Consider the following 12,064-nt stretch of genomic DNA (forward strand, 5'->3'; position numbering starts at 1 on the left):
AACCCCTCCCATTTCCCCCTCCACCCTAACCCCTCTCGCTCTCATGATCCGATGTCGTCATTCCAGCTCCGTTTTCTTCCGTTGTTTGTGCCATTGACACACCACAGTCTAGACTCAAAGAAGAGTTAATACAACTATGGGTAAGGGGTTCAGTCCATTTCCATGGCACCACTTTCCTTGGACACCATAAGCCTCATCAGTTTGCCATGCAGTTTCTCTATCTTCTTCACGTCCTGAGCCTGGTCCGTCTTGTATTGTAAACACTGCAATAGAACATGATAATGATTTGTGGATTAGGTAGAGGGAAACAGAAGAATAGTTCACAAAATGAAGCCACCATTTGTTATTTAAAAAATCTACAAATCAACATATCTACAAAGTCTTGCAAGCAACAAATTAGTGTAGCTATATAGGATATGACAATAGTAACTTCTGACTGGGGGAGTTTTGTTAAGAGCCCTGATGCTTGCTCTAAACATTAACACGCATCGCTTGCGGTACGGTTTTGGAAACATAAGGAATGCATCTTTCATATCATATCTGTAAATAGCCCACCCAACTACCTCATCCCCATATTGTTATATATTTTGCTCATTTGCACCCCAGTATCTCTATTTGCACATCTCTCTCTCCAGTGTTAATACTAAATTGTAATTATTTTGCACTATGGCCTATTTATTTATTGCCTTACCTCCATAACTTACTACATTTGCACACACTGTATATAGATTTTCTATTGTGTTTTTGACTGTACGTTTTGTTTATCCCATATATAACTCTGTTGTTGTTTTAATCGCACTGCTTTGCTTTATCTTGGCCAGGTCGCAGTTGTAAATGAGAACTTGTTCTCAACTGGCTTACCTGGTTAAATAAAGGTGAAATAAATAAATACAAATCAGTGAGAAATAAAATAAATACAAATAATGGCTAAATTACTACACACCTTTATAGGGTTAGGGTTCCCAGATGGCGATATTTCCATGTAACAGCGCTTGTTTACGAAAAACAGATGGAAGACAGAGTGGACTACCTCTGCTAATTAGTTATCTGTGTCTCCGAACACCTGTGTTTAAAAGGAAGACTGACGCCAGAAACGTGTTGTCACTGAAAAATACTGTGAGCTGTAACTGTGTTAAAACCGGTTAACACTGTACAGTAAAGTGTGTATTTTGCATTTGTAAAAGTATTTTGACGTGATTTGAAAGTAGAGGGATTTATGTTTCTAGAACCGTACTGCAATTGAGAATCGATTCAGGTGTAGTCCCCTGTAGCTCAGTTGGTAGAGCATGGCGCTTGCAACGCCAGGGTTGTGGGTTCGTTTCCCACGGGGGGCAGTATGAAAATTGTATGCACTAACTGTAAGTCGCTCTGGATAAGAGCGTCTGCTAAATGACTAAAATGTAAATGTGAGTATTTGGCTGTTTTGGCTTCCAGAGCATGTAAGGTCCTTGGACTAGGAGTAATGTTAGGCTCCTTTAGTCCATGATTGGGCTACGTAGGATACAAACAGATCTGAGCAGAGGGAGCAGACTCTTCTCTTTAACTTACCACTGCATCATCGGTGACTTTGATGCAAAGGTTACCATCACAGTGTCTGTATTTGAGAACCACCCTGACCTGTATCAAAAGGAGAGAAGAAAACAAAGATAATTGAAAACGCTTAGCCTATTTATTGAAATATGCAACAGCCATAGCTGCATGTATTACAACATGGTTGATTATCTTCATGATGCTCACACATATTTCAAAAGTTGACTCGCGTTAGTTAGGCAGTCGTTTCCCTTCCTATTCACATTTGCCAGCATATTTAACGTTAACTACTGTTAGCTAACAGCTGGCTTCGTTAGCTGGCTGCATTGCTTTTAAAAACGGCTAACAAACTAGCTAGCTATCCTGCACCTACACTTCATCACTCTAACAGTGATGGTTATTATTGGCTATCACATCTATTTGTGCTGTGAAATAACAATTTCTAAATACATTTTGCTCGCTAGCTAACTAACATCAGTTAGCTATCAAGATTTCAAGCTTGCTCAACAGAAGAATGTCGTACTAGTTAGCTAGCTACCTTCATTGGATCTGTCAAATATAGTTTTTCTGCTGCACGAGCGAACTCTTCCCATGTTTGATAATAAGGCATAATCCGTGTGAATAAGAACTAAAATATAAGAGAAAAACTGTATAAATCGACCTGTGAGGTTTACAAGCTAACTTCTTAAAACCCACATCAGCGAACCACCAGACAGAAAAGACCGATGTATACAAACGTCTGCGATTGGACGAGTGCTATGCTGACCAATCACAGAGCAGAATACTGTGGAGTTGAAGGTATGTCGTAATTCTAGCAAAGATTCTACATAGCTACGAGACACGATACTCCTAGAGAGAAATCCACAATCTTTGCTATACAACCATGGCGGCCTTCATACATCAGCCAGTAGATGGCAGAAATAAATAGTTTACCGGTATGTTTTTTCAAGAGCGCAAGAGAGCTTTCGTTAGAAGAAAGTGAACGGAACAGAAATGAATACAATTAGGTTTAATTCTTCTTGACAAAATTATTTTTCTCAACAGAATAAAACATACAGTATAAGAAATTCGACTCAATATTTCAATATTTATTTCCACTTTTAATTAAATAATGGCCTGTTTGACAACAAACCAAAGAGATTTGACAAACAAGAGCAGTCCATAGACCTATATGATTATTGATAAAAAAAAAGAAAAATATATATTATTAACCATATTAATTTTACAAACAACTTCCATTTCCACCCCTGAACTTAATGAAGCAGACCTGAACATGAATGTACATTTAATTTTACGAACATGATGTAGCCTAGTTTCCTTCCTCCTCTTTTTAGGGAACATTGAGCAACTGGCATTTTACACTTTACATTTGACACATATTTGAAAGATTCACTCATATTCTATTTATCTGTATCATTATCATCACATAGGCTACTATATCACTAGTGGTCCGTTTTAGTGATGGTGACATCAATGTGGCATATTTGTTTCACACAGTGATATATAGATTAGATTGATGGATGACACTGAAAGGGCTGTCTCCCTGATTTAACCCAGCCACAAGTCACAAGGTCTGGCCACCTGTGGCAGGACATCATGTAGAAATAGGCTCCTCTCTGATCTCTGTCACTGTAACAGCCACATAGGTCTATACTACACCCTTCTAGGCAGGGATTCTGGATGTATAGTTGGAGGATTGGATGTTGAGTAATTTTTTTCTCTAGAATCTAAATTTTGCCACCCCCCGGACATATAACACACTATTTATCTTTTATAATAAGCTCAGTTTAAATAGCTATTTATGATTTAACTACATTCATGGTTGCTCCCCAGACCAGGTGAAACTTAACTTTAATAAGAAATCAAATAGCCCACTGAATCTCTAGGCCAGTCGGTCTATATCATAGCTCTATATCAACTTTCTTCTCAGTCTCTGAGATGCTCTGACTCTCCTCCCTGTTCCAGGATTGGCAAAAAATAGCATAATGTATAGTTCATGTAGCCTATAATTAATCCTCAATCTGAAACAAGCACTGGTGGATTTACCATTAGGCAGAAGAGGCCATTGCCTCAGGCCTCACATCATCAAGGAGCATCATGAGCTGGGCAAACATTTTTTAAACCAAATATATCTGCTAAGAGGCCCCCCCATGCTCCACTCGAGGCATAATAAATAAATAACATCCCCATCAAAATCTGTCCGTTTAAGCTAAAGATATCTGTTTTTCATGGGCTGCGTCTCAATCCATCACATCCGCATCTATGGTGGAAGGTGGCAGAGCTACAGCGGTGTTTGTCAGACCATAAGACATCTCTAAAGTGTCACGGGACTCGTCTGAAGGTAACCCAGGGCCGGGCCAAAAAATGAATGGAAGTGATATGGTATTTCCACGTCAAAGGTATACAGGGAATTTCATGTTATTTTTTTCATTTTCCTGAGCTTTCTTATATCTTTCAGATATAGGACAGACCCTTCAAAACATACTTACATTTTTGCATTTTTGACCGTTTTTTTCATGTATAAATCTGTTATTCAATGCGTTTCTATGGGCTAATAGCAGTAAGGCCAAATTCATTTAAAAAAAAAATACGTACAGGGGACCCAATAGCTAAATTATCGTTGTTATTACCATCTTAAAACAATTCCATCTTTTAGCTTAGTAGTAGTCTCCTGTTGACATACTTCCAAAATCATGTCGCTGTTACTCCTCCCTTGGAGGTCTGGAGAATTTTGTATTGCATGGTTTGAATTGTCCCCTGGCTCCCAGATGCAAGATTTTGATTAGCTGTTACTTTTCAAGAACACTCCCCCACATGCCCGTTGGTGCTACGTGTTATGTTCCTCAAAATGTTTTGATGGACACATTTTGCAGAGAGTTGTTTCATATGCTAGTTTGCAACATTGCAGAAAACGGAAGAAAACCTGGAGGAAAAACGGAATTCTGTTTTGTCCGAAGTGTGCTCTATACACAAAATCAATATACATCAACATATTTTGATGGGGTTTTATTCTGCGATTTCCCGTACATCCTCACCATTGCCTGTAAAAACAATTGTCACGCACTGTTGCACCTACGCCACTAATCTAGTGAATACTATTGGAGCTCCACCTAAACAAGGCGTTTGATTGGTTTGACGTGTAGCGAGGCGTCACTGATTTACACCATGTTTAGCAGTTTTTCTGCCATGAACTTCCCCAAGCTTACCTGAACGAGGGAAGTTTGGTTCTCCACGAGGCAAGCTTTGTATAAACCCAGCCCCAGGCCCTTAGACTCTAGGGGGATACAATATGCATTTCTTTAGTAAAAAGACAGGTGCTGCTGATAATACTGCCATCGTCATCGAGGCAGAGGACATGCACTGTATGTGTACCCCATGTATCTGATGCTGTCTGACCAAAAAGAGTATGGCATGTCATACTATTTTTTGACCAGACAGCATCAGATAAATAGGCAACATATAGTAAGACAGAGGGCGCTTTTTCACTCGCTCGGATGCTTTCTCCGTTGAGATAGACTTTAGGTGGACTAGAACTCTTTAGATAAACTGCATTCTAATGCTCAGTTCAAGGATCTGGAGCGCTGCGCGAGTGGAAATTTGAAATGGAAGTTATGGAACTCCCTCGCGGTCCTTGTGTTATGGGAAAAAGTCCACAATGAAAATGACATTAAATGTGGAGATGATAAGCTACATTTCCATATGATGGCTATCAAGTGACCTATTAATTTCTATGCCATTGCAGGCTACCATTTGATACAATAAATATATATTGAAATGACGATATCACGAGTCATTGCAAATCAATATGTGCCACTTGTGTAATCTACCTGGAGCTGGCAAACTGATTTAATAAATAGCCTATAACTCAGTTTGTTGTTGTAGCCTTGTGTTATTATGCAATTATTAATGGCCATGTTTAGATAATTAAATTGGAAGTTATCAATCGTGATCATGGTCACAGCTCTATCGCAAATGTATCATTCTCCACATTTCATTTCAGTTTCATTGTGGACTTTTCCCTGAAATGAGATGTTGGCATGTTAGCCTGTCAGGGACTATAGGCTCCCTGCATCTTGCTCAGCAAACTATGGCAAAATTGAATTTCCATTATAAACCCATATTTTAGTCAGTAGCCTATGCATATTGAAATAACAAGTCACTCTCCCAAATAGGACATTTATAACGGGTTGTAGTCTTAACATCTGGCACATAATAACAGCACAATTGCCAGAAAATAGCCTAACATTCGTTTTTTAAAAGTTCATCCAATTATTTATTGCACAGAGATTTCGAGATCATCTGTCCAACTTTCCTCACTCAAACTCTCCTGTCGGATTTATCTATATAAACTGGGTGGTTTGAGCCCTGAATGCTGATTGGTTGAAAGCCATGGTATATCAGCATTGTACCACAGGAATTACAAAAACATATTTTTTACTGGTCTAATTACATTGGTAACCAGTTTATAATAGCAATAAGGCACCTCCGGGGTTTGTGGTATATGGCCAATATACCACGGCTAAGGGCTATATCCTAAGAACAGTCCTTAGCCATGGTATATTGGCCATATACCACACCTCCTCTGGCCTTATTGCTTAATCATAGCAGTCAAAACAATTTAAATCGACATCCATTGATGGAAATTGATCTGGAGAGTTTAATAAGGGCGATTTATCTTTTCTCTTGCAATGATTTCTTAAACTCGCCCTAATTATTATTTGATGGAAAACTGAATTTGGCTTCTTAGCCTACATCGTTAAAAATGACACCGATATTCCTTCTTAATTCGCTCAATAGCGTTATGGGAAAAGGGTTTATTGGATAAATGTGTCAACTCTTCTCTTGCTGCGGCAAAAAATGTTGGGCTAGTTTTCAGGCCTTGTGGGCAGGTTTACAGAGGTCATTGGTCTAGATATTTTAGCTAGACCTGGCTAACCGGAATGTAATCTTTACATCATAATGCAGCAGGAGACAGTGGTTTCATACCTGTAGCACATTCGATTTATAGCCAGTAATCTAAAATAATAACATTTTCTGTTTGTCATAGACAGACAAGATTAAACCTTTTACTGCAGTGGGCTAAATAAGGGTCACACAGAGTGTTTCTTGGTAGTCTTAAACAAATCTACTTTGAAACAAAAGTGTACACCTCACACACATGGTTATGGGCTTAAAAAAATAAGACAACTGTACCATGTCAGATATAGAGTTGAAATGTATTCAATTTTGAGTTTGCGTCCCAATATTACACTTTATATACATCACAGAAGACTGAAATATAACAAAACCGCTTGACATAGAAATACCAGAATTTGTGTGTTTTTGTAATAATGCTGATTAATTTTGAAAAATATGAATAACATTCCATCCATGAGGCCACTAGGTCATTTGACTGCAGGAATATAATGACATGAAAGGCGAGTTCCTAACGAGTTCAGGAAGCCAAGCTAGAGCTCTGTTAGACGTTACAGCGATGGGGGCAGACATTTTGATCAAGAGAGACCTTTAGAAAATATGCACATTTTCTCTAACACTAAATATACAAATATGTATTTTACAGTTATAAGGAAGGTGAAATCTTATAGTTAGTCGTTTTATAAATAGAATATACTATATTTAGAAAAATATAAGTAATTTCAAGCCTTATTCACAGTTTTTAATAGGAAATACATCATATAAAATATTTCATATTTTAACATTTCTATCATATTTGTACTGTATACTTTAGCTTGTGTCCTCAAAAGCGACTACACCTCAGCAATTTATAACTATTTTTAACAGAAACCTTTCTTAGAGTATGCAGCATTTACTAGTTATTGATAAATAATTACTTTTGGGATTACGTAGATTACATTTTCGATTACATTTAAGAGGTTTAAAAAGGTAATACATTGCCTCTAACTAGGGCCTCCAAATCACAAAGTTCACCTCTGGAAACATGGCAACAGTAAACATGTTGTCCCCCACAAATTATGCAGCCAATTAGTGACAATTATTTAAACATATGTTGCGTGGATTAAGGAGAAAAAAAATTATATCAAGGTCCTTATGGAAAACTTGTTTCTGATGAGCAGATGCATATACTGTATGTACAAAATAACATGACTGTAGCTCAAATGGGGCAGGAAATACCTACAACTTTCTCACCGCCCCACCAGCCACCCTGTAAACGCCTGATGAGGCTGGCGTGTTCACAAACACAGTGCTGCTGCTGTCACTCACACAGAAGCTAGCAGTGTGTTCACAAGGCTGTATCCTCTGGAGGGTTGAACCTGCATGAGTTTCCCCTCAAACACATTCTGTATGACATGTTTTTCTTTCGGTTGCCATGTCATCATTTTGCAGTCTCATTCCGTTTATGTGGAACCTGTTTGGTTTGTTTCTGCTTTATAATTGAGTTATGATCCTTCACACCTGGGGAGTGCAGAGGGAGGAGGACAGTTTTGGTATGACAACATTGTATTACAATGTCTCTCCCACACCTCTCTACTACAACCTCTTGCAGTTAGAACCCCAGACAGACCTCAAATCAAATTTAATTTGTCACATGCACCGAATACAACAGGTGTAGACTTTACCGAGCCCTTTCCCAACAATGCAGAGTTAAAAAGTACGAAAAATTTCAAAAGAATCAAAAAATGAAATAGTAGCATAATAAAATAACAATAATGAGACTATATACAAGGAGGACCGGTACAGAGTCAATATGCAGGGGTACGAGGTAGTTGTGGTAATACAGTGCATTCGGAAAGTATTCAGACCCCTTAACTTCTTCCACATTTTGTTATGTTACAGCCTTATTGTAAAATGGATTAAATTGTCCATCTCCCCTCATCAATCTACACAAAATACCCCATAATGACAAAGATAAAAATAGGTTTATATAAATTTTTGCAAATATTTTTTTTTAAAAAAACCGGAAATATCACATTTACATACAGTACCAGTCAATGGTTTGGACACACCTACTCATTCAAGGGATTTTCTTTATTTGTACCATTTTTTACATTGTAGAATAATAATGAAGATATCAAAACTATGAAATAACACACACAGTGAGGGAAAAAAGTATTTGATCCCCTGCTGATTTTGTACGTTTGCCCACTGACAAAGAAATGATCAGTCTATAATTTTAATGGTAGGTTTATTTGAACAGTGAGAGACAGAATAACAACAAAAAAATCCAGAAAAACACATGTCAAAAATGTTATAAATTGATTTGCATTTTAATGAGGGAAATAAGTATTTGACCCCCTCTCAATCAGGAAGATTTCTGGCTCCCAGGTGTATTTTATACAGGTAACGAGCTGAGATTAGGAGCACACTCTTAAAGGGAGTGCTCCTAATCTCAGTTTGTTACCTTTATAAAAAGACACCTGTCCACAGAAGCAATCAATCAGATTCCAAACTCTCCACCATGGCCAAGACCAAAGAGCTCTCCAAGGATGTCAGGGACAAGATTGTAGACCTACACAAGGCTGGAATGGGCTACAAGACCATCGCCAAGCAACTTGGTGAGAAGGTGACAACAGTTGGTGCGATTATTCGCAAATGGAAGAAACACAAAAGACTGTCAATCTCCCTCGGCCTGGGGCTCCATGCAAGATCTCACCTCGTGGAGTTGCAATGATCATGAGAACGGTGAGGAATCAGCCCAGAACTACACGGGAGGATCTTGTCAATGATCTCAAGGCAGCTGGGACCATAGTCACCCTGTCGTTCTCCGCTAACATCAAGGCGGTGACCCGATCCTGCAGGTTCATGCTCTACAACATTCGGAGAGTACGACCCTGCCTTACACAGGAAGCGGCACAGGTCCTAATCCAGGCACTTGTCATCTCCCGTCTGGATTACTGCAACTCGCTGTTGGCTGGGCTCCCTGCCTGTGCCATTAAACCCCTACAACTCATCCAGAATGCCGCAGCCCGTCTGGTGTTCAACCTTCCCAAGTTCTCTCACGTCACCCCGCTCCTCTGCACACTCCACTGGCTTCCAGTTGAAGCTCGCATCTGTTACAAGACCATGGTGCTTGCCTATGGAGCTGTGAGGGGAACGGCACCTCCGTACCTTCAGGCTCTGATCAGTCCCTACACCCAAACGAGGGCACTGCGTTCATCCACCTCTGGCCTGCTGGAAGCATAGTTCCCGCTCAGCCCAGTCAAAACTGTTCGCTGCTCTGGCACCCCAATGGTGGAACAAGCTCCCTCACGACGCCAGGACAGCGGAGTCACTCACCACCTTCCGGAGACATTTGAAACCCCACCTCTTTAAGGAATACCTGGGATAGGATAAAGTAATCCTTCTACCCCCCCCCCCCCTAAAAAAAAATAAAAAAAAATAATAAAATGATTTGTAAAGTGGTTATCCCACTGGCTATAGGGTGAATGCACGAATGTGTAAGTCGCTCTGGATAAGAGCGTCTGCTAAATGACGTAAATGTAAATGTAAAATGAAAACAATTGGTAACACACTACGCCGTGAAGGACTGAAATCCTGCAGCGCCCGCAAGGTCCCCCTGCTCAAGATAGCACATATACAGGCCCGTCTGAAGTTTGCCAATGAACATCTGAATGATTCAGAGGAGAACTGGGTGAAAGTGTTGTGGTCCGATGAGACCAAAATCTAGCTCTTTGGCATCAACTCAACTCGCCGTGTTTGGAGGAGGAGGAATGCTGCCTATGACCCCAAGAACACCATCCCCACCGTCAATCATGGAGGTGGAAACATTATGCTTTGGGGGTGTTTTTCTGCTAAGGGGACAGGACAACTTCACCGCATCAAAGGGACGATGGACAGCGCCTCTGTGATTGCCAACAAGGGTTTTGCCACCAAGTACTAAGTCATGTTTTGCAGAGGAGTCAAATACTTATTTCCCTCATTAAAATGCAAATCAATTTATAACATTTTTGACATGTGTTTTTCTGGATTTTGTTGTTATTCTCTCTCACTGTTCAAATAAATCTACCATTAAAATTATAGACCGATCATGTCTTTGTCAGTGGGCAAACGTACAAAATCAGCAGGGGATCAAATACTTTTTTCCCTCACTGTATGGAATCATTTAGTAACCAAAGAAGTGTTAAAATCAAAACATATTTTTATAGTTGAGATTCTTCAAATAGCCACCCTTTGCCTTGATGACAGCTTTGCACACTCTTGGCATTCTCTCAACCAGCTTCATGAGGTAGTCACCTGGAATGCATTTAAATTAACAGGTGTGCTTTCTTAAAAGTTAATTTGTGGAATTTCTTTCCTTCTTAATGCGTTTGAGCCAATCAGTTGTGTTGTGACAAGGTAGGAGGGGTATACAGAAGATTGCCCTATTTGGTAAAAGACCAAGTCCATATTATGGCAAGAACAGCTGAAATAAGCAAAGAGAAACAACAGTCCATCATTACTTTAAGACATGAAGGTCAGTCAATACGGAACATTTCAAGAATTTTGAACGTTTCTTCAAGTGTAGTCGCAAAAACCATCAAGTGCTATGATGAAACTGGCTCTCATGAGGACCGCCACAGGAATGGAAGACCCAGAGTTACCTCTGCTGCAGAGGATAAGTTCATTAGAGTTACCAGCCTCAGAAATGGCAGCCCAAATAAATGTTCAAGTCACAAGCACATCTTAACATCAACTGTTCAGAGGGGACTGTGTGAATCAGGCCTTCATGGTCGAATTGCTGTAAAAAAAAAAAAAAAAAAAACACTACTAAAGGACACCAATAAGAATAAGATACCTGCTTGGGCCAAGAAACACGAGCAATGGACATTAGACTGGTGGAAATTTGTCCTTTGGTCTGGTCCAAACTGGAGATTTTTGGTTCAAACCGCCGTGTCTTTGTGAGATGCGGTGTGGGTGAACGGATGATCTCCGCATGTGTAGTTCCCACCGTAAAGTACGGAGGAGGAGGTGTTATGGTGTGGGGGTGCTTTCCTGGTGACACTGTCTGTGATCTATTTAGAATTCAAGGCACACTTAACCAGCATGGCTACCACAGCATTCTGCAGCGGTACGCCATCCCATCTGGTTTGGGCTTAGTGGGACTATCATTTGTTTTTCCACAGGACAATGACCCAACACACCTCCAGGCTGTGTAAGGGCTATTTGACCAAGAAGGAGAGTGATGGAGTTTTGCATCAGATGACCTGGCCCCCACAATCCCCGACCTCAACCCAATTGAGATGGTTTGGGATGAGTCGGACGGCAGAGTGAAGAGAAAACAGCCTACAAGTGCTCAGCATTTGTGGGAACTCCTTCAAGACTATTGGAAAAGCATTCCAGGTGAAGCTGGTTGAGAGAATTATTTTATTTATTTAACCTTTATTTAACCAGGAAGGGCTCATTGAGATTTAAAATCTCTTTTTCAAGAGCGTCCTGGCCAAGATAGGCAGCACCAAGTCATTACAAAAAATTACAGACAGACAACATGAAAAACTACAAGTAATCTAGTAAAAACCATTCATGAATTCACAAGAGTATAACAATATCAAAAACAGCAAATTAAAGACATTGACAGGTCAGGGAATCAGCCTCAAAA

At 39.8% G+C, this 12,064-nt stretch overlaps 1 protein-coding gene across 1 annotated transcript; it reads right to left on the reverse strand.

Annotated features, from left to right (window-relative positions):
- Positions 1–30: 30 nt before the first annotated feature.
- Positions 31–2,249, reverse strand: LOC311108475 (signal recognition particle 9 kDa protein-like). The gene is made up of 3 exons (XM_084151103.1): positions 2,069–2,249; positions 1,549–1,617; positions 31–263 (listed from the first exon to the last, which is right to left on the reverse strand). The coding sequence occupies exons 1-3, from the start codon at positions 2,138–2,140 to the stop codon at positions 150–152; spliced, it is 255 nt and encodes an 84-aa protein (XP_084007229.1). The 5' UTR covers positions 2,141–2,249; the 3' UTR covers positions 31–149.
- Positions 2,250–12,064: the final 9,815 nt, after the last annotated feature.

Source organism: Coregonus lavaretus, assembly GCF_964263955.1.
Source record: "Coregonus lavaretus genome assembly, chromosome: 33".
In the NCBI taxonomy this organism is placed as follows: Eukaryota; Metazoa; Chordata; class Actinopteri; order Salmoniformes; family Salmonidae; genus Coregonus; species Coregonus lavaretus.

Bases quoted from the DNA above. Each gene is read 5' to 3' on its own strand.
- LOC311108475 (XM_084151103.1), bottom strand. From the start codon at position 2,140: ATGCCTTATTATCAAACATGGGAAGAGTTCGCTCGTGCAGCAGAAAAA. The intron at 1,618-2,068 runs GTAGCTAGCTAA...CTTTTGATACAG, and splicing joins ATTTGACAGATCCAATGAAG to GTCAGGGTGGTTCTCAAATA. The intron at 264-1,548 runs GTAAGTTAAAGA...GTTCTATTGCAG, and splicing joins AAGTCACCGATGATGCAGTG to TGTTTACAATACAAGACGGA.